This window comes from Ceratotherium simum, chromosome 21, assembly GCF_057802395.1.
Source record: "Ceratotherium simum simum isolate JZ-2026a chromosome 21, ASM5780239v1, whole genome shotgun sequence".
NCBI lineage: Eukaryota > Metazoa > Chordata > Mammalia > Perissodactyla > Rhinocerotidae > Ceratotherium > Ceratotherium simum.
In genome coordinates, this window is record NC_141920.1 from 23,544,689 (window position 1) to 23,568,457 (window position 23,769).

The 23,769-nt window shown below is 53.2% G+C and overlaps 1 protein-coding gene across 2 annotated transcripts in view; it reads right to left on the bottom strand.

The window, feature by feature from the left end:
• Positions 1-23,769, bottom strand: part of DLGAP4 (DLG associated protein 4) — a 144,876-nt gene that overhangs the window by 78,452 nt on the left and 42,655 nt on the right. The window contains exons 2-5 of one of the 2 annotated variants that reach the window (XM_014787473.2): positions 11,191-12,262; positions 8,056-8,297; positions 5,504-5,618; positions 2,823-2,873 (exon numbers count right to left, since the gene is read on the bottom strand). In XM_014787473.2, the coding sequence (XP_014642959.1) occupies positions 2,823-2,873; positions 5,504-5,618; positions 8,056-8,297; positions 11,191-12,189 (1,407 nt within the window). In that variant the 5' untranslated portion in view covers positions 12,190-12,262. The remainder of the gene's footprint in view (positions 1-2,822; positions 2,874-5,503; positions 5,619-8,055; positions 8,298-11,190; positions 12,263-23,769) is intronic. The other variant, XM_087445314.1, reaches the window with a different exon arrangement.

A 23,769-nucleotide genomic window follows, 5' to 3' on the forward strand; every position in this document is an offset into this window, starting at 1 on the left:
GCAGGTGTCAGGGGCCAGCTTTGCCCATCCTGGAAGGATGGGGAGCTTGGTGGTTGGCTCGGCTGCAGGGCTGGAGAGTCTGCAGCCTATCCTCCCCCTCCCATCTCACTCAGGGTATGGGATGTGCAGATGGAGCCCTTAAGAAATATACAGCCCCTCTCAACCTCTCTGGGCCTCAATTTCCCCATCTCTACAATGGAGAAGAGATTGTTAAGGATAGTTTCTAGGATATTAACTAGATTATGTCTTGCGTATCCACACTGATGGATTGATAGTAGATTTTGAGATCACATCTGAATTCAGTGGGAAAGAAGGGTATAATCAATTAGTAATGTCTGCCCTGAATGTTGGAATAGGTGGTGGGAATAGGTGTGCTAGATATTTACCATCTATGGCCCAATTCCTTCATTTTCACAAGCAAAGAAACTGAGGGCCAGTGAGGGGAAGACACTTGCCAGGGGTACCCAGTGACTAAGTGGCAGAATCAACACTCCAAATGTGTATTTAAGGAAGATTAATCTAGCCCTGGTGTACAGAATAGATGTAGTGGAGGGGTATGGAATGGAGGCAGAGGCCAGAGATGAAGCTTATGCAGTAGTCTGGTGAGAGAAGATAAGACTGGAATGAGCGTAGTGGCAATGAGGACTGATTAATGATGTCTGCCATGGGCAGTATGGAGAATGGCAGCATGTGTGCTATTTGCCATCTCACATCTAGTTCAACCTCATCTACATGGCTTCTAAGTGACCCTCCAGAGATGACCATCCAAGATCCAGCAAATCTGCAGCTGGAGGTGTGAGCATAGAGGGACCTCACCAGGCATACACTCTCCAAGGGTTCTGCAAGGTTCTGTCTGACCCATGTCTCAGGCCATGTTGGTAACTGTGGATCACAGAGTATAAGATGAGGAATCAGCTGGCCAAAGATGGTGGGTGGAGGTCCTGGGAGAGGCCCGAGCTAGACGGAAGGCAGCAGAAATTGACTGAGCACCGTGTGGAGGAAAAGATGGAGCTGGGCCTGGGGCCAGCTTTGCTCTGGACCTGGCTGTGTGACCCCAGGCCATCACTATCCTCTGGGTCAGTGTTTCCTATTCTAAATGAAATAGAATGCCTGTTACTTGTCTGACTCTGTATCAGGTCAAATGACTAGATGGGTCATCACCCAATTTGGGAGGTATGTTTGGAAAGTTCTTAATCTGCACTGTCCAAAATGGTAGCAACTAACCATGTGTGGCTATTTAGGTTTAAATTAATTAAAATTAAATAAAAAATTCAGCTCCTTAGTCACACTAGCCATATTGCATTTGCTTACACTACCTTATTGGACAGTGTGGAATATAGAACATTTCCATCATTGCAGAAAGTTCTGTTGGGCAGTGCTGATAAACTAAAACACAGGCCATATGGCATACCCAAACTTCACTTGGAAGGGATATTAAAGAGATGGGTGTTTATCCTCCAAAGCTGCAACCTGAAGTATACCGAGAGGCCCTGTGACTGCCAGGGGCAATGAGGTCTTGCATTGGGATTGCACAGTAACAGCACAGCTCTGGAACTAGACTGCCAGAGTTTCAATCCTGGAGCAATCATTTCCTCGAAATATGAATGTAGGCAATCACTTAACTGCTCCGTTACTTAGTTTCCCCATCTATAAAATGGGGACTAATTACACAACTGATTTCATAGGATTGTTGTCAAGATTAAAGGTGACAATTAATATCATGTGCTTAGAAGAGTGTCTGTGAGAAGAAGCACCTATTATTACAGGCAGCTCCGTGGGGTGAGTGCAAGGATTTGTAAATGTTGGTTAAGATACTCCCAAGCTCTAGGGGGGTGGTGAGCTGGTCAGTGCTGCTGGTACGTGTATCATTGAGGACACACTGTGTGCAGAGAACTGCCCTGGGGATTTTTTATGTAAACACATCACATCCTTACCTTGAGCCTGTTGAAGTTAGGGGAGGAAGAGGTTGCCTGGCCCACTGTGGGCTCCCCAAAGTCCCTCTGGAATAATGTGTTCAAGAGGAACTGTGATATGGGGGTGAAGGCACATAAGGCATCCACAGCTGGCATCAGGAAGTGTGGGCCAGTCCTAGTTTTGCCCCGGGAGGACGAGTGGCCTTGGACAAGTCCCTTGCCCACTCCTGGCCACAATGAGGGGTGGAGCTCAGAGCACCTTTCCTGTCCCACTTTCTGTCTTGGGGCTGGGGCCTGGTATGGAGGAGAGGGCCACTTCCAGGGGCAGGATGGGTGTGCATGGGATGGGGGCACCCTTAGGGTGGCCACAGAGTGCCAGGACTGGTACCACTTCCACCAACTTTTGAAAATTGGAAAGTTTCTGTATTCATTCCAACACCCCAACATCCTTAAAGGTCTTGTTGGAGCCCAAGAAAGGAGAAAAGTCAGGGGATCTGGGGGCTGGGACCTGGAGGCCAGTACCATCAGCCCCCAGCCCCTAACCTGTCCAAATAAAACAGTCTCCCCAGGCTTTGGGGGAGGCAAGGAGGGAGAGAGCCAGAAGACTCTCAGGGAACGCCTTCCCTTATACTGGGGTTATTTCTTGTCTCATCCATAGAACCTAGCTCATTCTGTCCCATTTTTGAGAAGAGGGAACCGATGCAGAGAGAAGTGAAGCGATAGGGCCAGGGAGTGGAAGGTCAGGGCACCAACGTAAGCCTCGACTCCATCCTCACTGGAGGTGGCTTTCCTGGTGCTGGCTCTGCCTGTACCTGCCCAGGCTGGGGGCTAAGACCACTCAGATGCCAGGCGTAAGGCCCAGCCCTGGACTCTGGGAGTGGGGTGCAAGGGAATGGCAAACGTACTGACCTGCTGCTCATGGCCAAACAACTGGGGGATCAGGGAGGCCTGTCCAAAAATCTGCAGGAAAGAGAGGGGGAGGGTTATGGGGAGACCAAGGCTGGGGGCTGGGGGTGGGTGTTCAGGCTTGGCTGCAAGAGAAATTGTGGTTGGCTGGTCTAACCTCCTCCCCAGACTGGCTGGGGCCCTGGTGCTAGGAGGTCTCACTTGGCTTCCTCCAAGGATGGGAGGCTCATTCCTTCTGGGGCTGGGCATTGCTGAGGACTTGTCACCTACTGTTTACAAGTCTTCCTCTTGGTCTGGCCCCTGGGGCTATGGATGCCCTGTCTGCTGCCTCTCACCTGGGCAGGCAGCCCCCCAAGGTCTATAGATTAGGGACGGAGTCCAGAGCCTTCTCTTCTCTCATCAGGGCCTACACAGTCGAGTGCCTGGTGGGACGGGAGTTCCTTCTGGCAGGAGTTGAGGCTTCAGAGACACAGCCAGAGCTGGGACCCCTCTGACTTTGGGGTCACATATGTGGCTTGGGTCACTCAAGCTCCTGGGGGTGAGGGTTTGGGGAGTCAGAGGAGAGAGCTGGGGCTGGGCAGGGGGTGGTGGGAGAGACCTGCTGGGGTCCCCAGCCTGGCTGATTCCATGTGCCTTTTTGTGTACCTAAAGAACAAAAGTGTCTCAGATGCTAGGGCCAGGCAGAGGATAGAGATGGGGTATGTGAGAGAGACAGACAGACCCAGAGAGAAACATGGAGATGAGACACACTAGAGAGAGTCAGAGAAAAATGTGAACGAGGGGAGAGAAAAACAGAGGGAGACAGATACAAACAGATAGGAAGACGGAGAGATGACAGAATGTGGTAGGATGGGAGAGACAGGGAGGGAAGCTGTCCATTCAGCAAACACCTAGGTGCCCTGTGCCACGTGCTGGGGACACTGTGGGGAACAAGGCAGTAAGGTCCCTGCTTGCAGGGAGCTCCCAGTCTTAAGAGCGAGACAGACATCAAGTAAATAAGCAAACAGAGATAATTCCAGATAGTGAGAAGTGCTGTCACGAAAATTAAGGAAGGTCAGGGGACAGTGCCCTGGGGGCTTCTTTAGACAATGACAGAGCAGACCCCTCTGAGGAGGGGACATTTGAGCCAAGACTTGAATACAGAGAAGAGCCAGCTGTGTGAAGATTTGAGGGAGGAGTGCTCCTGGGAGAGGGAGCGGCAAATGCAGTGAGCCTGGGGCAGCAATAAGGTGTGTGAAGAGCAGACAGCAGCCCAGTGTGGCTGGAGCAGGCGCGTGACAGAGCAAGTCGGAGATCACGTCTGAGGAGGAGGCAGGGCCTCACAGGTCTGAGTAAGGACTCTGGCTTTCACTCAGGGTGAGGTGGGAGCCATGGGAGAGTCTGGAGCAGGGACATGGCATGATCTGACTTACATCTTTTACAAGCTCCCTCTGGTCGCTGAGAACAGATTGGAGGTGGCAGGTACGGAGGCCAGGACAACCATTCAGGTGAGACTTGGTGAGGCCTGGATGAGGATGGCAGGGGCAGAGGGTTCCATGGCTGGGGCACTCTACCCCTCCCACGTCTCCTTGGAGTCTGGGAATGACAGTGCTGGGGGGTAGGGGGTGGGGCTGGGGAGGGCTTGGCCTGGTCAAGAATAATGGAGCAGTGAGGAGCGGGGACCCCAAAGCCTTCCAGTTCTAAGCCATTAGCCTGGGCCATGGTGCTGCACACAGTGGGACCTGGGGCCTGTTCCTACACAGAGAGGAGGCTGAATCTGCACCTGGCTGTCTCCACTGCCTCACTGTGCTACTACTGGCAGATGTTTGCCCTCTCTGGGCCCCATCTCCCCATCCACACCACAGGGGGAGCCCTTGAGCCTTGGCTGGTCCTCCCTTCGCAAGTCCTAAAGTACTGTGCACATAGCAGGGCCTGGGGTCCAGCTCTGGGTCTGACAGCTCTGGATCCCTGCCCAGCTTTGCCTCCTCCTAGCTGTGTGACCTCACCTATCTGAGCCTCAATTTCTTCATCTGTGAAAAGGGGATATGGATAATAAGAGACCCTCTGGGGGTGGCTGTGAGGATTCAAGGAGGTGATGGTTGAGAATTAAAAGTGCAGCACAGTGTGCTTATTGCTGTTAGTGGCAGAATTGTCTAGGCCCTAGATGTCCAACTTTCCACAGAGCAGGTGGGACACAGAGGTCCAGAGTGGAGAAGTAACTTGCTTGAGGTCACACAGCAAGATAACAATAATAACCGTAAAGGTAGCTACCCTTGGCTAAGCATATTATGTTCATTATCTCACTGATTCTTGACTATGCTTTGAAATGGGAATTATCACCCTTCTGTGGTAAATCAGGAAACTGAGGCCCAGGGAGGGGGTGACTTGTCCTGGGTTCATATTGTCAGTGATAAGATTGGGACTCAAACCCAGGTCTCCAGTTCCCTATCCTCAGGGCCCCTGGGTCTACAGCAGTGGAGCAGCCCCTCCCTCAGAGCCCTCGGCTTGGGCCATGCAAGGCCAGGCCCTGTGACTGCTCTCCAGCCACAGGACGGTCAGTGGGGCAGAGAGACACACAAAGGAGCTTCGGGAACAAAGACCAAACAGAAGCACAGTGTAGACATCTGGGGACGAACCGCTCAACCTGGACATCTGTCCTTCTCTCTCCCAAGCCCACTGACTTTTCTGGCTTCCCACCCCCTCACCTGGCTGATGCAGCTGGAGTCGTTGAGGCTGTCGCTGACGGGGTTGTAGTCCTCCTCCCAGCTGGGACACTTGGAGGGCAGCAGCATGTCCACTGAATCCAGGCGGTCCAGACTCCTGGTGGGGGTGGGGAGCAGACAAGGCTCAGACCACCCATTGTTCAGCCTAGGAAACTGAGGCCCAGAGGGGAAAAGACTGGCCAAGGTCATCCAGTGGCAGAGGGAAAAATGGAAGTCACTGTCAGCCTGGGTAGTGGCCTGGGCAATGAGCAAGGGGAGAGCTCCCGGCTTTTGGAAGCCTTGTGCATCTGGAAGGTGCAGGCAGCCCTCCCCTGTCATGTCCGCTGCAGCCACAAGGTGGCAGCATGAGCTTGCTTTTGACCATCTCAAACCCAAGGCGGCCCACACCAGCCCAATTCTACAGCCTCTCCGCTGCAGATCTGGGGCAAGTGGAGGGGCTGGACAGAGGAGGTGGGTCAAGGCCCACAGCCTTGACCTCAGGCTAGGGCTGCCCAAAGGGCATCAGTTTCGACACGACGTCCAGGTGGCCTCCACCAGGCCCCAGAAGATTCACTACTTCATCCTGGCTCTTCAATCCTTCTCACATCTATCTGACCCTGGGCCTCCCCTCATCACTGCTCTAGGGATAAGGTCCAAGCAGCCAACAGCTCAGGCCCTTGACACAGACTGGGTTGGATTAGAACCCAGCTTCCTCACCAGGTGACCCTGGGCAAGTCATCACCACTTGCTTAAGTCTCAGTCTCCTCACCTATAAAGTGGGGATGACACTATGCCTGCCTGCTGGGGCTGTGATGAGGATTCAGTGACGCAGACTGAAGTGCACAGGGGCAGGCATCGAGCCCAGAGTGCAGCAAGTGCTAACAAATGGTGCCCATTATGTTACTACTACTATTATTATTGATTCCCTCTCATTCAAGGCCTGTGCCCTAGTCCTGCCCACCTTTCCACCTCAATGCCCCCTTCATAGAACTGTAGGATCTCAGGACTAGAAGCGGTCTTATAGATCATCCAGCTCAGCCCCCTCACTTAAAGATGGGGAAACTGAGGCTCAGAGTGGGACAGACCTGGGACTGGCTGGTGGTGTCCTGAATTCCCACCTGAAGGCCACTCCCTGCCTTCTTTCCCAGCCAGTCTGACTCCAGTCTTCTCCCAGTGCACTGTCCCTCCCTGCCTCAGTGCTACTGTCACCTGACCTGCTCTCTTCCCTCCCTTGCAGTCCCCCCAGGGCACCTCCTCCATGGAGCCTTGGCTTATGTCCCCAGTAGTCGAGGAACTGAGACTAAGCTGGTTTCCTTTTACTCTTCCAAGGCTTTTTTTGTTTGTTTCTGACTTGCTTTTATTTCTTTTCCTCAGTGGCCTTGGAACCCCCTCTACTAAGTAGTTTTGCCTGTTTGTACCTCATTCAATAGACTTTCTGTTAACTCTCTTCTCATTCCTTTCTGTTCTAATCCCCATGGTGACTTCTGTGTGTGAAAGTCTCACACCTCTCTCTAACAGTTGAATTGTTGTTTTCTGTGTGTATGCATTTCATTTGCTCATACTTTCACTAACTCTTCAAGTCATAGAGCAACAGGATGGGGCTGGAATGGTGGAATTCCAGGCAGGGTGACGGGACAGGTGAAGGCTATCTGTCTCTCTGACTTATGGATCCCCTTCCCTTCCCAGTCTTGGAGCTCACCACAGGGATCAACTACAGGGGCAATGGCAGAGGGTGCTCTGGCCTGCCCTGGGCAGTGCTGGCACAAATGGTGGGCTCACTAAGGGCAGGGTTCTCCTAACCTGAAGAAGAGGGTCCCCTGGGGCAGTTCCCCTGTGGGAACGGAACTTACCTGAGGGTGCGGCTCCTGTGGGCAGGGTTTACCCCGGGCCAGTCACTCCAGAGAGGCTCTCCTTATGGTTTACCAAAGGATGGGGCTCATCTGTGGTCAGGATTTAACTTGGGGGGGCTGATGGCGGGGCTCTCTGGAGTCCACTCCTCAAAATGAAGGGGCCAACCTAAGGATGAGGATCTCAGGGAGGGGGCTAACCTAAAGTCGGTTTCACCCAGGGGGCCTGGATCATTGCGCGGGCGGGTTCACCTGGATCTGAGGCTGGAGGGCAGGATGCATCTGTGGGCCTGGGCTCTCGGGGGCGGCGAGGTTCCCAGGGGCGGGGCATACCTATGAGGGGCTCACTTAAGAGACAAGGCTTGCCTATGAGCCAGGCTTGTGCATGCAGAAAGAGGCTTTCCTAGGAAGAGCTCAGTGAGGGCGGGGCTCACCGGGGCGGGGCGTGGCTCCAATAGGGCAGGGTTAGCCTGTGGTCGGGGCTCCCATGGGGGCGGGGCTCCCTTTAAGGCAGTGGTCTACTTAGGAAGCAGAACTCACAAGTGGCCTGGGCTTCTGGTGGGCGGCGCTCCCAGAGGGCAGGACTCACTTGTGAGCGGAGACCTCCTGCGCTGGACTTGGACGCCCGAGAGTCTTTCCAGGGGCGGGGCTCCCGGGGGCAGGGCTTGCCTGGGGGCGGGACTCTAAGGGGCGGGGCTGCGCGCTCACCTGCGGGGGTTGCTCTGCTCTCCCAGCGACTGCTGCGTGGCTCTCAGGTAGCTCTGGCGCCGCGCCGCTGTTTTGGGTGAAGGCTTGGGGCTGCCGCCGGACTCGTCGCTGTCCTCGTCGCCCATGGCCTTGATGTAGCTGCCGCTGCGCATGCGCCGGCACGGGATGGGGCCCTCGGCCGCGGCGTCCGCCTCGCGCGGGGACAGCAGCGCGGTGCTCCACTCGCCGCCGCCGCCGGGCACCTGGGGACGGGCGGATAGGCCTCAGCGAGGGTGGCGCGGCGGGCAGCGCACACCCCCAGCGCCCCGCCGGCCGCCCGTCCTCGTGCTCATCACCTGGGAAATGAGCCTACGGCGAGAACCCTCAGCTCCGGGTTCCCGGAGCTCCCTCGCTCCCCACCTCGCAGAGTTCAGCCTTCGGTACTGGGTACTGCCACTGAAGCCTCCTAGCAGCACGGCAGAGCCCTGGGCTAGCAAGGATACCTGGGTTCCAGAGCCGGCTCTGCCACAGCTTCACTGTCTGGCCTTAAGCAAGTCCCTGCCCCTCTCCGGGCTCAGATTTCTCTGTGGATCCCAGGCTGGGCGTGCCCCAGCAAAACCATCCAGGCCATATGAAGACAATGGCCTCCACTGTAGCTACCCTCCTGAGCACCCACAGTGTTCCCATCACTTCACCCTACTGTCTCAGAGGATGGCTTATGATCCCACTGCACAGGTGAGAACTGCAGGCCTGAGAGGCCCCCAGACCTGGCACCAAGAGGCTGGCCCTAGGATTGGGGGGCAGAGGACCTGTCAGAGGACCCTAACACATCAGTATGTGGGCAGGGTCCCTGGAGTCAATCAACATTCCACATCCCACAGGTGGGTAAACCAAGGTACAGGGTACAGAGAGGCTTGTGAAGGTTGGGCAGCCACGTGGTGACCTGGAAAAAAGGCTCAGTTTTCCCATCTGAACCTCAGGACCCCACCCGTGGAGGTGACCTGTGATAAAGGCAAGTGAGGGCACAGCTGTGAGGGCAGCCCTGGTCCCCAGGGGTTACGGTGGCAGAAACCAACCGAGGGGACCTCCCCTGCCCCTCTGAGGCCAGCTTCTGCCAGATGCTCCAGGGCAGCACGCACAGTCCACACCTCTCGTTCACCTGATACACACCGATGTGTGCACACAGTGGACGTTCACTTCACGGTGAATGAGCACACACATCTCAGCACTTGCACCTCAGCCCCAGCACAGAGGGAACACGCCTCGCCATGGTCACATGTCTCAGAGAGCAAGCATACCTTCCCACAGACCCATCTCACCAAGGATGCACCACAGCAACCACTTCATCATGCGCATGCCCCTCAACGTGTACACGATGTGAACACAGAGCATACTCACACCCCTCCTCACCTGTTGTACCAGCAACCACCACACTGTGGACACATCTCAACACGTCCCCACTACAGCGTCCTTGCCTCAACACATACAGAGTGCACACCCTCACTAGGTCTACGCACTTCACCACAGATGCTCAGTACACACATTTCTCAGTGTACACAGCACACCCGTTCTTCACCACGCGCACAAACGCATACTCCCAGCATCACCATACCTGCACAGACCCCACATCCTTCCAGGTGCCCACAGTGCCAGTGGCTGATTCCTGGCTAAGGGAGGGTCCCTGTCCGGGACTTCCCCCCCAAGAGGCCCCCTCAGCCTTTCCATAACCCCTGCTGCTAACTGCCCAGCCAGTCATGAGGGCCAGCACATAGCACATTCTACCTCTCAAACCATTTGCTAGTCCGTCCTCCTTACCGCTCCTTGTCCCTTGGAAAGGTGGCCTTATATATCCCTGCTCAAAACCTGTTGCTATTCCAGCCCCCACTCACCCACCTCCCGTGACCCAGGCAGGCAGCACAAACCCGAGGGCCCGCAGGGCACCCTTTCATGGTGTTTCTGAAGCATTTTCACATGATCAGCCCAAACCACACCACTTGGAGAGGGAGCCAGGTCACATACGACCCTCTCTGATGTTTCTAAACTAAGGAAGTGGATTGAGAGCCACAAAAGCTTTAAATATATACAATACTGCCTATTTCATTTTTCTCCTATTGAAAAGAAACAGCCTTTCCTCCCATAGTCTCACTCTCTTTGGAATTTTATATAGAATGACAAGAACTCAGGGCTTTGTCAGACTTTGATGTTCATCTGTTTCAAAATGCATCTAATGTATTCCCAAAGGCTGACCAGGCCTGTGCTGGCATACCCCCCAGGATGAGGTGCTCACTACCTACAGAAGTAGCCCTTTCCATCTTGACATGTACTGACATCTTCCTGTAACTTCCACCCACAGCTTGGGCTCTGCCCTCAGGAACCGTACCCAGCCACTCGCCCTGCCCTTGAGAGCCTCAGTGGATGTGCAGCAGCAGAGATATCTCTGAGCCTTCTGCCACTTTCCAGGAGTGTGGCCTTGGTGCATAATAAGTGCCTCAATAAAAATTAGCATTTGAAAGAAGAAAGCTAGTCGCCCAAACTGGGTTAGGGCCTCTGGGCTCCGCAGCCCTCCGTGCTGGTCTCCATCATGCTCTGCTCACATTGACATGTCTGTCTGTTCATGCATCTTTCTCTCCCAGCATCCTGATAAATGGGGCTATGTCTTATTTATTTCTAGTTCTGTTCACCTACGTGTCCATCTGTTCATCTATCCCTCTCTCCTCTCCTATTTCCTGAGCACTTCCTCTATGCCAGACCCTGTCCTAGACCTTGGGGACACACAGCTGCATCAGATGTGGCCCCTGTCCTCAAGAAGCCTCTGCTCTGGTGGGCTCCAGAGGCCAGTAGGTTAGAATGCCATTCAATTGGTCCTATGAGGGGGGTTGGATGGCACAGCTTCCAGACTTGTCTTCCAAAGGGCAGGGACTTGTTTTAGTCCCTACTCAGGCCTGGGCTCAGAAGGGACCTAATCAATGTCTGTGAGACCATGACCAGTGGAAGAATCCCCTTATTGACAGCTACCACAAGACACCCATTCCACAGGTGAGTAAACAGAGCCCCAAGGGAAGCAACTTTCCAAGTGAATCTGTGGTACAGGTGGGCCTCAAAACTGGTGCCTTCCCCACACTCCTCACCCCACCCCTTACCCTGGCAGGGACCCACCTGCAGGTAATGGTAGGCTAGACCCTGGTGGCAGGATTTGGACTTGAGCAGGCTCTTATCCAAGGTGGCTGAGGTCTTCTGGCAGACCTCATGGGCGTGGCTGAGGGTCAGAGTGGACCAGGAGCCCCGCTTGACGTAATTGGTGTCGGTGCCCACCCCAATGCTGGGGCAGGCAACTGGGGGTGCAGGCGGGGCTGGCGGGGTGGTCAGCTCAGCCGTGTTGTTTGTGGCGGCTTTGAGCATGTGCCCGCTGATGGTGTTGTAGGCGTGCATGAAGTAGCGTGGCTGGCTGCGTTCCGCCTGTCGGCCTAGTGTCATCAGCCCAGAGGCTGGGCCACTGCTGCGAAAGGGACCACCCTCACCGTCCAAGTTGTCATCGGAGCTCCACCAGCCCGAGATGTTGGAGCGGCTGCGCCGTTTGGGCTCCCCAGCCTTGGCCCGCTCCTTGCTCTTGGCCCTCCGGCCCTTGCCGTCCTCCATGCCACCTTTCTTGCTGCCATTGCCACCAATCTTGCCTGCTGTGCCCTCCAGTGAGGGTGCCTTGGTGAAGAAGAGCCGCTGGACTGAGTGGACCAGGTGGCGGATGCGGCCAGGACTCTCGCCACGGGCCTTGGCCTCACCGCGGGGGAACTGGAGCGTGCTGAAGCCATCGCGGTGGATGGGCAGCTGCTTCTCAAACTGGTCCAGGAGGTTGGCGGGCAGCCGGTTGATCTTGGTGGCCTGGGCATGGCTGGGGAAGGGGCTCTCCTCTGGCACCTCGAAGTGGGAGTTATAGTGGATGCGGGGGAAGGTGCTGCTCGGTGGCGGCAGCTGGTTGTTGAGGGGGAAGAGACCATCCCCTGGCAAAGCGTTCTGCCCAGGGAAGCGAGCCTCGCGGGCAAAGGCCTCCGTGGGCGACAGCAGGTAGGGGTTGCGGTCAGGCCCTGCGAACAGGGGCTCATGTGGTGGGTCCAGGCTGTCGGAGAGGTGGCGGGGGCGGCTGTCACCGAGGCCTTTCATGATCCTGGCCCTCGGGGCAGGGGCCGTCACTCTAGCGGGGCGCCCGGGTCACCTTTCCCGGGCAGCAGCTATCCTGGGGAGAGAAGACAGAGAGGGGTCAGCTGGATTTGGAGGGGACAGGGTGCCGGGAAGGTCAGCCAGACCCCCACAGGTCTCAGGATTGGGACGATTTCTGAAGACTCTTGGCCTGCCCTTGACATTGTGGGGCTGAGGACGAGAATACAGATGGAGGCCCACACACTGTATGTATAAATAAAAGTTACAACTCAGGCTAGCAAACTGTTAAACAAAATATGCACTGCTTTACTACCTTGATGAACATTATCTTCATAATAACCTGGAAAGCCAGGTTCAAACTCAGACTTCTTGGTCTCCTCTGAATTCTGTGGTGGAATGTGGTGGGAGAGCTACTTGCCCTCCGTTTCCACTCATCTCTGACTCTGTCCTTCACCACAAGGAACTGCAAACACATGTGTACCCTAGCCTCCACATCCAAGCTCATGCCACATGCCTCCAAAATAGCCACCTTTGGGGCTAGGGGTGGTCCCACTGGCAGTGTAGGCCACCCAAGGGAAGATCCTGTGCTGGCCCAGGAAGCAGGCCTGGGGTCATCTGGGCATGGAATTCCAGGGGCCCCAGTATCCAGAGTGTGGTCTAAAGGGGGATGTAGGCTCTGGGCGGGCATGTCCCCTTGGCCCACGAACATTCCTTGCCTCATGGGGAAGAACCTGGTCAAAAGAGGGGCCTTCTAACAAGTAGGGGCCAGGGCTGGGGCCCCTCTTACCCAGGTCCGAGGGCATTACTGTCCAACTCTTTATTTTAGCAAAAGAATCCATACATCAAATGCAAACCCTCCATAAAAACCCGCTCTGTCCTCAACAGTAGTCTACCGAGTGTGACCCCTGGGCTAGGTGCTGGGGGCTGCAGACATGAGAGAGACCAACAAGCCCATTAGCCCATCATTTCCAACCGGGATGAATCAATGATGGCCAGCCTGAAACAGAGCTCTCAGCGAGTCAATAACAGGAACACATCCTCAGGACCGGGTGGACAGGGCAAGGCCTCAGGAGAGTATGGCTTCTAGGTGGAACCACTGTGCCTCAGTTTCTCCACCTACAAAATGGGGCAGTTGGACTAGTTGGGTCTTCCAGCCAGGACCATCCTGGAAATACCAGTCTCATACTTAGGCAAGTCCCATCCCTTTCTGGGCCTCAATCTTCTCATCTGTACCATGGAGCAGAGGAGAGGTCAGCGAGGTTTCTAATCCCTGGACCCCACCAGCCCTGCTCGGTGGGGTCCAGGCCTGTGTGCCTGGTGTGATGAGAATCAGCAAGGAGTCAGTGTGGCTGGACCAGAGCAAGTGAGGGCACGGGCAGTAGGGGGAGAGCTCTCAGAGGGGCTGAGGCAGGTCAAAGTGGACAGGCTCTGGCTGAAGCCAAGTGTGGTAGGCAGAATGATGGCTCCCAAAGATGTCCATGTCCTAATCCTCAGAACCTGTGACTAAGTTACTTTACATATTAAAAGAGACTTTGCAGATATGACTAAGGATCTTGAGATGGGGAGATTATCCTGGATTAACTAGAGGGGTACAGCCTAATTACATGAGTCCTCATAAGAGGGAGGAGTCAGAGAAGAAGATGTGATGACGGAAGCAGAGGTCAGAGTGATGCGGGGTCATGAGTCAAGGAATGTGGGCAGCCTTTAGAAGCTGGAAGAGCCAAGGAGCCTCTCCCCTAGATTCTCCCCTAGAGCCTCCAGAAGGAATGCAGCCCTGTGACCCATTTTAGATTTCTGACCTCTAGGACTGTAAGATAGTAAATCTGTGTTGTTTAAGCCACTAAGTTTGTGGTAATTTGTTACAGCAGCAATAGGAAAACTAATACACGAAACATGGGTGCGGGTATCTGAGACTCCCTCCCACCCCTCAGAGCAGCTCTTAAGGCAAACCCCAGACCTCACTGAACACTGCATGAAAAACTGGCCTAGGTGAAACCCTCATCTTATAGATGGGGAAACCGAGGCCCTCAGAGGGGAAGAACTTCCCCAAGGTCACAGAGTGGGTCAGCGACTGAGGCAGGACTGGGACCCACAACTCTTCTTACTCTTCTGCATGGCTACCTTGCAACTGTCACCCCGAGCTGGCTGGTCCCAAGACCCTCAAGAATCTGAGAATTATTTCCTTGGACCCAGGCATTTTCATGACCAACAGCGCCCTAAGCCTTCCTAAGCCTTGAGACCTCTGCAGAGTCCACCTGGCTCGACTTCCCCTGCTGCTCTGCGGAGACTCTCCTTGCCTCCAGGAGCCTGAGGGACCCCACTCCTGGAGTCCAGAGCACTTTCGTGATGCTTCCATCTCTGCTTCCACCAGGCCTGGCAGAGCACGCATCCGCAGCCTGGAGAGGAAGTCTGCTGACTGACATCTTCATCTTCATTAGGCCGTATCCGCACAACAGCCACATGAGGTGGGGGACCATTGTCTCCATTTTACAGATGGGGAAACTGAGACTGGGAGACGCAGTTCTAGCCAAAGTGAAATAGGTAACTCAGACTTCAGCCACCCCATCAGTGTCCCGGACAGTCAAGGATGCCCCTCCTCTCCAGCCACCAGCAGCTTTCTCTGGGCAAACCCCTTCCTGAAGACAATTTCAGGCAAATGCAAAACCACCCCCATATCCCTCCTGCCCCCGGGGCCTTTCTTGGCCTCCTTGCATCCCCTCAGGGCCTGAGTGATCCCTGTGCTCAGGGGCCGGCCTCCTTGGCTCTCCAGCTGGAGAACTGTGTGTTCTTGATGCCCACTCAAGTAACGCCAATGATACTGAAAACTGAGAACACTGTTTGCAAACACGACCCTGCTGGCTCATTGGCTCAGCAGGGGCCTGACTCTGGTCACCGGGAGCAGAAGGCAGCTGCAGAGCCCTGTCCCAGAAGTGCACACTACACTCAGTTCTCCCAGCCCAGGGCACCTTCTCCACCCTACTGGAGAGAAGCTGGCTTCAATTTCACATCACAGGTACTCCTGATCCCGGGAACCCGGGGCTGCCCCAGGAGGACAGTGTGGGCCGGGGCCTATGGCCGCTTCCCTGAGCCTCAGACTGTGCGTCTGCTAAATGGGGCCAGGAGGAGGATGTGAGGGAAGATGTGGGGAAGAGCTGACTGAACTGTGAAGTGCTGGCATGTGCTTCTTCCCCTGAGTCCTGGTGGTCTTGAGTAATGAGGCCCCTTGCCTGGCTTGTGGGAGGAGTTAGACAGGTCTCAAAGGTGCTTTTGGGGTTATAAGAGGGAGAGTGGGGGCTACCAGCCTCAGGGAGACCTCCAGAGACCAGCTAGACACTTTAATGATCACAAGTGACCTCCCAACTGCTCTCCTTTCTGTGACTGGGCCCTCATTGTTAAAACATCTCTTCCTCTGACTGCTGGGGCCCTGCATGTCTGTCCTTCTACCCTGCCTTAATTGCTGGTGCATTCCAGGGCTCTGGGTGGGCCCACAGTGTCCCCATATCAGTAAAATGCTTCAATGTCACCCAGTGGGGGCTCAAGCTAGACACTTGGGCATCTCCTTGAATTCTTCCCTCTCCTGACCTTCCCTGTCCTTCCCCTAGTAACAGCCCCCACTGTGCCTGGAAAATGATTCTCCCCGAGTCTCAGTTCCTGTGGTCTACCAGGAGCCAGCTCTATCCCAGCACCCTGGGGGTGGACACATGACCCAGGCCTAGCCAATCAGAGCCTTGTATCCCTGAGTACTGATTGGCTCAGAGATGGAAACAGGATCCTTGCTAGCCAATGAGAGTTGGCCCCGGGATTTGGCTTAACTCTAGGGAAAGAGGTGTTCTCCTTTCTATTAGGGCTGCTCTGCTTGGCAGAGTGTCAGCCTGGAGTCCTTCATCAAGATCTTGCCTGACATCTCAGATATGAGAGTCAAGAGACTTTTTGCTTAAGTCTGAGTTGAGCTTCTGTGTCTTTCAACAACAGCCTGACTGATGCTGGCCTCACATCTAGTAGGTCACTATAGCAGTGGCTGTGGGTGCCCTGCCCATCTCCTGTGGCCTCATCACTGTGGTACCCAAAAAGCTGACTTCCAACTGTCAGCATCTGTATCCCTGCGGAGGGGTGGAGGGAGAGGTTCTCTAGCAGCTGGAGCCTGCTCTGCTCACACGCGGCCCGCAAGAACTGTCAGAGTATTAACGACACCCCCATCCAGCTGCACTCTCAACCAGTGACTGTAGGGGAGCTGGTGTATAAATACCCCAGCTCCTCCACCCTCAGGTGGGCCAACTGAGGAATGTGCTCTACACTGACTCCTGGAGCTGCCCAGTGACACTGAGCTCCAGCTGCCCACAGTGGTCACTTGCCTGATAATGCTCCCTTCATTGGCTGCCTCCCCTTCCCTGTCTTACCTCCCGACCCCCACCCCCCACACACACTGTGCTGCCTGTTCCCAAATGAAGTACCTGCACTTGAATCCTTGTCTTGGGCATGCTTCTGGGGAACCCCAACTATGACAGTCACTGAGTCACAGTGATTCTACCCCAGTTGTGTTTCCTGGTGCCATCCCCTCTTTGGTATTCTCTGCCTATGTCAAACTGTATCAGCCTCCTCCATGGTCTTTCTGTGTCCACTCTAAGACCCCTACAATTCAAGATTCCAAACTGTGGCTGGCTCTAAAATGCCAAAGCAATAGTGTTCTTCCCGTTCAGTGGCTCCCCATGGCTCTTAGGATGAATGCTCAACTCCTGAGCTTGTTATTCAAGGCTACTGGAGAGCTAGTCTCTGCAAACCTCTAACCCTTGGCTCCAGCCACATGACCTGCTTGAGCTAAAGGAACTGTGAGAGTGTCAGCCTGGGGAAGGGACAGCATAGGCCACTCCAGGCCTAGAACCCAGGTCTCTTGACTCGACCCAGGCCCCTGCCCACCGTCCCTCCTGAACTAGAGGGTCTGCAAAGGAAGAGGACAGTGTTGGGGCTGCATCGCCAGCCAAGCAGCAGAGTGAGGAGGGTGGAACACATGAGGTGCCTCAGCAAAGAGTGGAGGTCCAGAAGGCTCAGCATAGTCTAGTTTCTGCCAGCTTCTCCAGCCTCATCCCCACCCCTCGTTTCCCCCTGCCAACGAAACTCATTGCCCTGCTGGATTTTCTTCATAGTTCTCACTGCTCTTGGAAACTCTCACATGTTACTTGCTTGCTAGTTTATTGTCCATTGTTCCCTGGTCTGTGCTGTCCACTGTGGTAGCCACTAGCCACATGTGGCTATAGAGCACTTGAAATGCAGATAGTGCAACTGAGGAACTGAATTTTTAATTTTAATTAGTTGTAATTAACTTAAATTTAAATCTCACATGTGGTAAGTGGCTACCATATTGAACAGTACAGTTCTAGAACTTCAAAACTCCCTCCCTCACCCTTCTAAGGCTGGGGTCCAGGATGCTCTCTTTCCTCTAACACCTTGTCCACCTTTGTGAGTTGGAAGCTTAATTCATTTTCTGACTTTCTTATATTCTAATAAATGTGTCATTGGAAAGGCTATACATTTTGCCCTGAGTACCTATTTGGCTGCATCTCATAGATTTTCTTTTCCCATGGGTATTTTCCCTCTCTTTTAAAAAAATTGAGGTGAAATTAACATAACATAATATTAACCATTTTAAAGTGTACAATTCAGTGACATTTAGTACATTCACAATGCTGTGTAACCGCTACCACCATCTAGTTCCAAAATATTTTCTTAACCCCAAAAGAAAATCCTGCACCTAGTGAGCAGTCACTCCCTGTTCCTTCCTCCTCCCAGCCCCTGACAACCACCAATCTGCTTTTGGTCTCTATGAATTTACCTACTTCCCATGGGTTTATTTTTATTGTGGTAAAATATACATAACATGAAATTTGCCATTCTAACCATTTTTAAGTATACAGTTCAGTGGCATTAATTACATTCAGAATGTTGGGTAACTACCACCATTATCACCAAAACTTTTTCATGACCCTGAATAGAAACTCTACAACCCTTAAGCAATAACTCTTTATTCTCCCCCTTGCCCCAGCCCCTGGTAATTTTGAATCTACTTTCTGTCTCTATGAATTTGCCTATTTTAGATATTTCATATAAATTGAATTATACATTTGTCCTTTTGTATCTGGCTTATTTCACTTTGCATAATGTTTTCAAGGTTCATCTATGTTATAGCATGTGTTAGTACTTCATTCCTTTTTATAGCTGAATAATATTCCATTGTATGTATAGACCACATTTTGTCCATTCATCTACTGATGGGCATTTGAGTTGTTTCCACCTTTTGGCTATTATGAATAATGCTGCAATGAACACTGATGTACAAGTGTCTGAGTCCCTGCTTTCAATTCTTTTGGGTATATGCCTAGGAGTGGAATTGCTGAGTCATGGTAATTCTGTTTAACTTTTTGAGGAACTACCAAACTGTTTTCCATAGTGGCCACACCATTTTATATTCCCACCAGCAATGTATGGGGTTCCAATTTTTCCACATTCTCACCAACACTTATTTTCCTTTTTAAAAAATTATAGCCATCCCAGTAGTTATCAACTGGTATCTCATTGTGGTTTTAATTTGCATTTCCCTGATGACTAATGATATTGAGCATCTTTTCATGTGCTTATTGGCCATTTGTATATCTTCTTTGGAGAAATGTCTAATTAAGTCCTTTGCTCATTTTTTAATTGGGTGATTTGTCATTTTTGTTGTTGAGTTTTAGGAGTTCTTTATAGATTCCAGATATTAAACTCTTATCAGATATATGATTTACAAATATTTTCTCCCCTTCTGTCCCTATAGGTTTTTAATAGGTAATGTCTTTCAACTTTTCCTGGACTGGCCACTCACTCTTTTCTTCTTCATTAGCACTGATGGCCTCCCTTCCCCTCAGCATCCCTTGGCCTGTTAGTTCCACAAAGAACATGAGTCCATGTTCCCATAACCTCCTTGTGTGCAAGGGCTGGTTCTCCGCATCTGGGGGGCAGAGGAACGAGGAGGATCTGGAGATGGACATGTAGTGGATGCTGTAGGACATGTAGTGGTGGCCACATAGGTCCCCCCTTCAGGACTGAGGCACTCATGTCTCCAGCTGCCAAGTGCACTGGCTGCTGACAGTTCACAGCTGGGAACCTGCTAGGACTTGCTCTCAGCCAAAGGGAGATGACTCACTCAAGGTTACACTCCTTCCCCAGGGGCAGCCTTCATCCAGTAACTGGTTGATATGCAGGCACTAAGGCCTGGCCCCCTTGCCCAATTCAGACAACCCTAAAGGGCCAGCCCCACTTCAGAGCTCCCGATGGGATTAGCTGAGGCCTTTGTTGTTAACTGCATCTCCTCAACCCTGTGCCCCTCACCTGTCACAGGTGTTCCCAAGAGACTTCCCAAGCAAAACCTCAAAGTCTATTTCCTGGGGAACCTGACCCTAAGACAGGACATAACCGGGTTCTACTTCTTTCCCTCCTTACCATGGGTCATTTGGCAATTTAATTACTCCTCGTAAGCCTCAGTTTGGTCTTCTATAACACTGGGATGAGGATCGTTACTTTTCAACATTAACTGTGACGCCATGGAGAAAGCCTCGGGCACTTAGGTGCTCTGTAAATACCACTCATGCTCCCCTCTTCACCTTACTGTGATTCTTGAGGACAGGACAAGGCTCCCAAGTGTAGGGAGGCTGCAAAGCACAGTGCAAAGTGCACGCATCTGGACCTGGATTCAAATCCTGGCTCTGCTCTTCACTTGCTGTGACCTCGGACTGGTCCCTCTCTCTGGGCCCCAGTTTTCATCTCTAGGCAGGAGGAGGTTTGAGGTGAGGGAGGGTGCTCTGGGCATCTGGTCACATTGATGCCCTCTGAGCTCTCTTGGTCATGGTTCCTGGGACACTGGATGCCAGCCCCTCAGCCACCCTACACCCAGGGGTGGCAAGAGCCTCACCTTGGGGAGGTCTTAAAACAGGCAGGCCTCGGCCTCACAGGGGAAGCAACTGGCTGCCTCGTGCTGCCTGTGTCTCTGAGCTATACTTAGGCCCATCCGGGTGCCCATAATTACCTCTCATTAATATAAGCCTCATTGCCCTCACGGAAACGTGGAGGAACCAGCAGAGCTGCTGCCTCCCTGGGAGCCCTCCCTACTCTGTGGTGCCTCTGTGTCTGCAGCCGCTACCCCCCATCTTTACAGAGTGGGGCCTCCCTGCCCTACCCCAGCTCATCCTGGAGCCAGGGTTGGCCTGTGAGCATGGGAGAGCTAATTAGGGACAAGGCCAGGAACAGAACTCAGCCTGCCTCTTCTTGAAGCAAAATTCACCTGATCATGTCATTTCCCTAATCTAGAACTTTCTGTGGATCCTCTTCCCAAACTCCTTCCAAGACCCTCATTGATCTAACCCCAAACCTTTCTTCAGATATTATCAATCCCACTTCCCTTCTTCACAGCTCTTCCCTTTAACCAGCCCGAATCCCGTACTATTTCCTACTTATATCTTCCGTATTTGGTGCTACCAGAAAGGCTGGTTTTGTCTAAGGTTGCATTAACAGAGATAGAGAGTCTAAATGAAGGGATGGGATAGTCCTATCCAATGCTGAACCCTGTTGTTAAGAGAGAGACAGACAACTAGACTGGGGCATTGGAGGGTGAGTTGAGTGATGAAAGGCTGAAAATGATGTGGGTGGAATGGCCGAACATTCTGGGGATGTTCACAGCAGTCCATGGAGGACACAGCCACTGTCTTAGGCCTCTGAAAGGATGATGTGTGGAAAGGGAAGGTGGGCTCTATGGGGCTTCCAGGGACTTCGTGCTGCCTGGGGTAGGGGCAGAGGCAGAGAGAGGCAGGTTGTATTACACCGTGACTTGGTCTCTGGGTACCCCTCCCGTTCTCCTCTGACCTCTCTTGCCACACCTGCTCCATCTCTTTCTGGCCTCTCCTCCACGGACCTCTCAGCACTAGAGGAACTGGGTGCTCTTTGCTTCTCTCTACACTCACTCTCCTGCTGATCTCATCCAGACTCATGGCTTTACACACCACTGACATCTGACAACTCCTCGGTTTACATCTTCCGCCCAATCTCTCTCTCAAACACCAGGCTCCTATCTCTAACTGCCTCCTCGACATCTCGCCCTGGATGTCTGACAGGTCCAAAATCAAATGCCTGATCTCCAACCCACCCCGACCTACTCCTCCCACAGTCTGCCCCAATTCAGCTTCGTCACCCTCCCGCTTGCTCGGGTCAGAAACCTTGGCACCATCTTTGACTTCTCTTTTTCTCACCCCCCACATTCCACTCAACAGCAAATCCTTCAACAACTCTACCTTCAAGATATCCCAGCATCCCACCACTTCTCACCACCTCCACAGCCCAGCCCAGGGCCAGGTCCCCATCATCCTCACCCAGATGACAAGACTCCCATGGCCCTTAGACTAAAAGCCACTCTTCTTACTCTTACCTATTCTTGCTTTCCTGACCACATTTCCTGCCCCTACTCCCTTGGGCTTCCATTCTGTTCCTTGAACACAGACCGTTAACGCCCATCTTGGGGCTTCTGCCCTGACTAGTGCACCTGTCTGAAATGCTCTGCCCTCTCTGACCACACGACTACTCCTTCACTTCATTCAGGTCTCGGCACACAGGCTACCTCCACGGAGAGGCCGGCCCTGACCACCGTCCAAAGCAGCCCCTCACCTGCCAGCCCTCTCTGCCGTATCACCCTGATTTATGTCCGACGGAGCCTGGAACAGTAGGGACAGGGCCTGTGTTTGTCACTGCTGTGTCACCAGCACCCAGAACAGGGCTTGGACGCCACAGAGGCTCACAAAGCTTTTGCTAAATTAGAGAGTGGCAGAAGGTCTTGGGGGATGCCTAGAAATAATAAAGAAAGTGAGGAGCCACAGGGCCGTGAGTTTTCACCTCAAGCTAATCATAGCAATCCTTATTGAGTGCTTACTGTATACTGGGCACTTCCCATATGTAAGCTCACTGAAGCCTCACTGCAGCTCTTCTGGGGGGGATGATGAGTCCACCGTGGCAGTCAGCCTCCAACATGTACCCCAGTGACCCCCACCTCCTGGTATTCATGTTCTTGTGTATGCCGCCTCCCCACAACATGAGCCGGGTTGACTATATAACCAATAGGATATTGTGGAAATGACCGAGCATGACTTCTGAGATAGGTCAGAACAGATATTGCAGCTTCTGCCTTGCTCTCTTGGATCACTGGCCCTGGGGGAAGCCAGCTGCCATGTTGTGAGGACACTCAAGCAGCCCGAAGGAGAGGTCCACGTGGGGAGAAACTGAGTCTGCCTGCCAACAGCCAGCACTAAGTTGCCAGCCATGTGCGTGAGCCACCCTGGAAGCGGACCCTCCAGCCCCACTTAGGACTTCGGATGGCTGCAGCCCCGGATGACAACATGAGTGCCACCTTGTGAGAGATCCAGGGCCAGAACCACCCACTGAGGTTGCTCCTGGGTCCCTGACTCCCAGACACTGTGTGAGATAATACACGTTTATTGTTTTAAGCCATTGCCAAGTTTGGGTATAATTTTTTATGCAGAAATAGGTAACTAATACACCCATGTTAGAGGAGAGAAAGCAGCTCAGGTGACTGAAGTCACCTGCTCTAGGCCCCACAGCTGGTAGGGGGTGAAGCCTGGTGTGCTTCAGTCTGACTCCTGAGCCCACATCCCACGGCCTTGCCTACCAGGCTGACGTTCCAGGGTCCTTTTCATCTATGACAGCTCTGTTATCCTGGTGGATTCAAGGTCCAAACTGTTTCCAGCCTAAGTCTGTGTCCATAGCAACTGTTTGACATTCAATCAATTGGTTGTTTGGTCAACAAGATAGCAGGCAATGGCTTGAGCATATACCCCTGGATCTGGATGCTCGGGACACATGGCCGACACTGTGTCCACCTTGGGCCCCCTCCTGTGCTCGAAGCCGACTTCCTGTGCCGCCCAACCTGATGGTGAACACAGCGCCCATGATGTGGGTGCTGTAGCTCTTCTGGGGTGAGGGGCACAGATTTGGGGCTGAGCGCTCTGTGGGGACAGGGCTGCCTGCCAGCCCTCTCTGAGACCCCATTTAAACCGGCCTAGCCTCAGCCAAGGCCTCAGAGGTCACAGGAGCCCCTCGCTCAGCACTCATCTTTGTGTGGTAGACCCAGAAAAGATAAAAGGAAACAGACCTAGACCCTCAGAACAAAGAGACTACAGAGGCAGAACCACAGAGTCATCCTTTAAAAAACCCAAACAGAATCGCTTTACCCAGTTCCCTTAAAACCCCTTACAGGTCTCCTCTCACCCTCAGGCAAAACACCAGCCTCTTTATCCTGACTTAGCCCTGCTGGCCTCCTCATTCGTTATTTCTCCAGCACCTCCAGCTCTTCCCTGCCACAGGGCCTTTACATATGCTGTTCCCTCTGCCTGAAAGTTTTTCCTTTCAATTCTTCACATATCCAGCTGCTTCTGTTGATTTGAGTCTGCTCAAACATCACCTCCTCAGAGGCCTTCCCTGACCGCTGCGTCTAAGATGGTTCCTCCAACCCACCCTGCTCTCTCTCGACCCCCTGCCTGATTTCCTTCAAAGTAC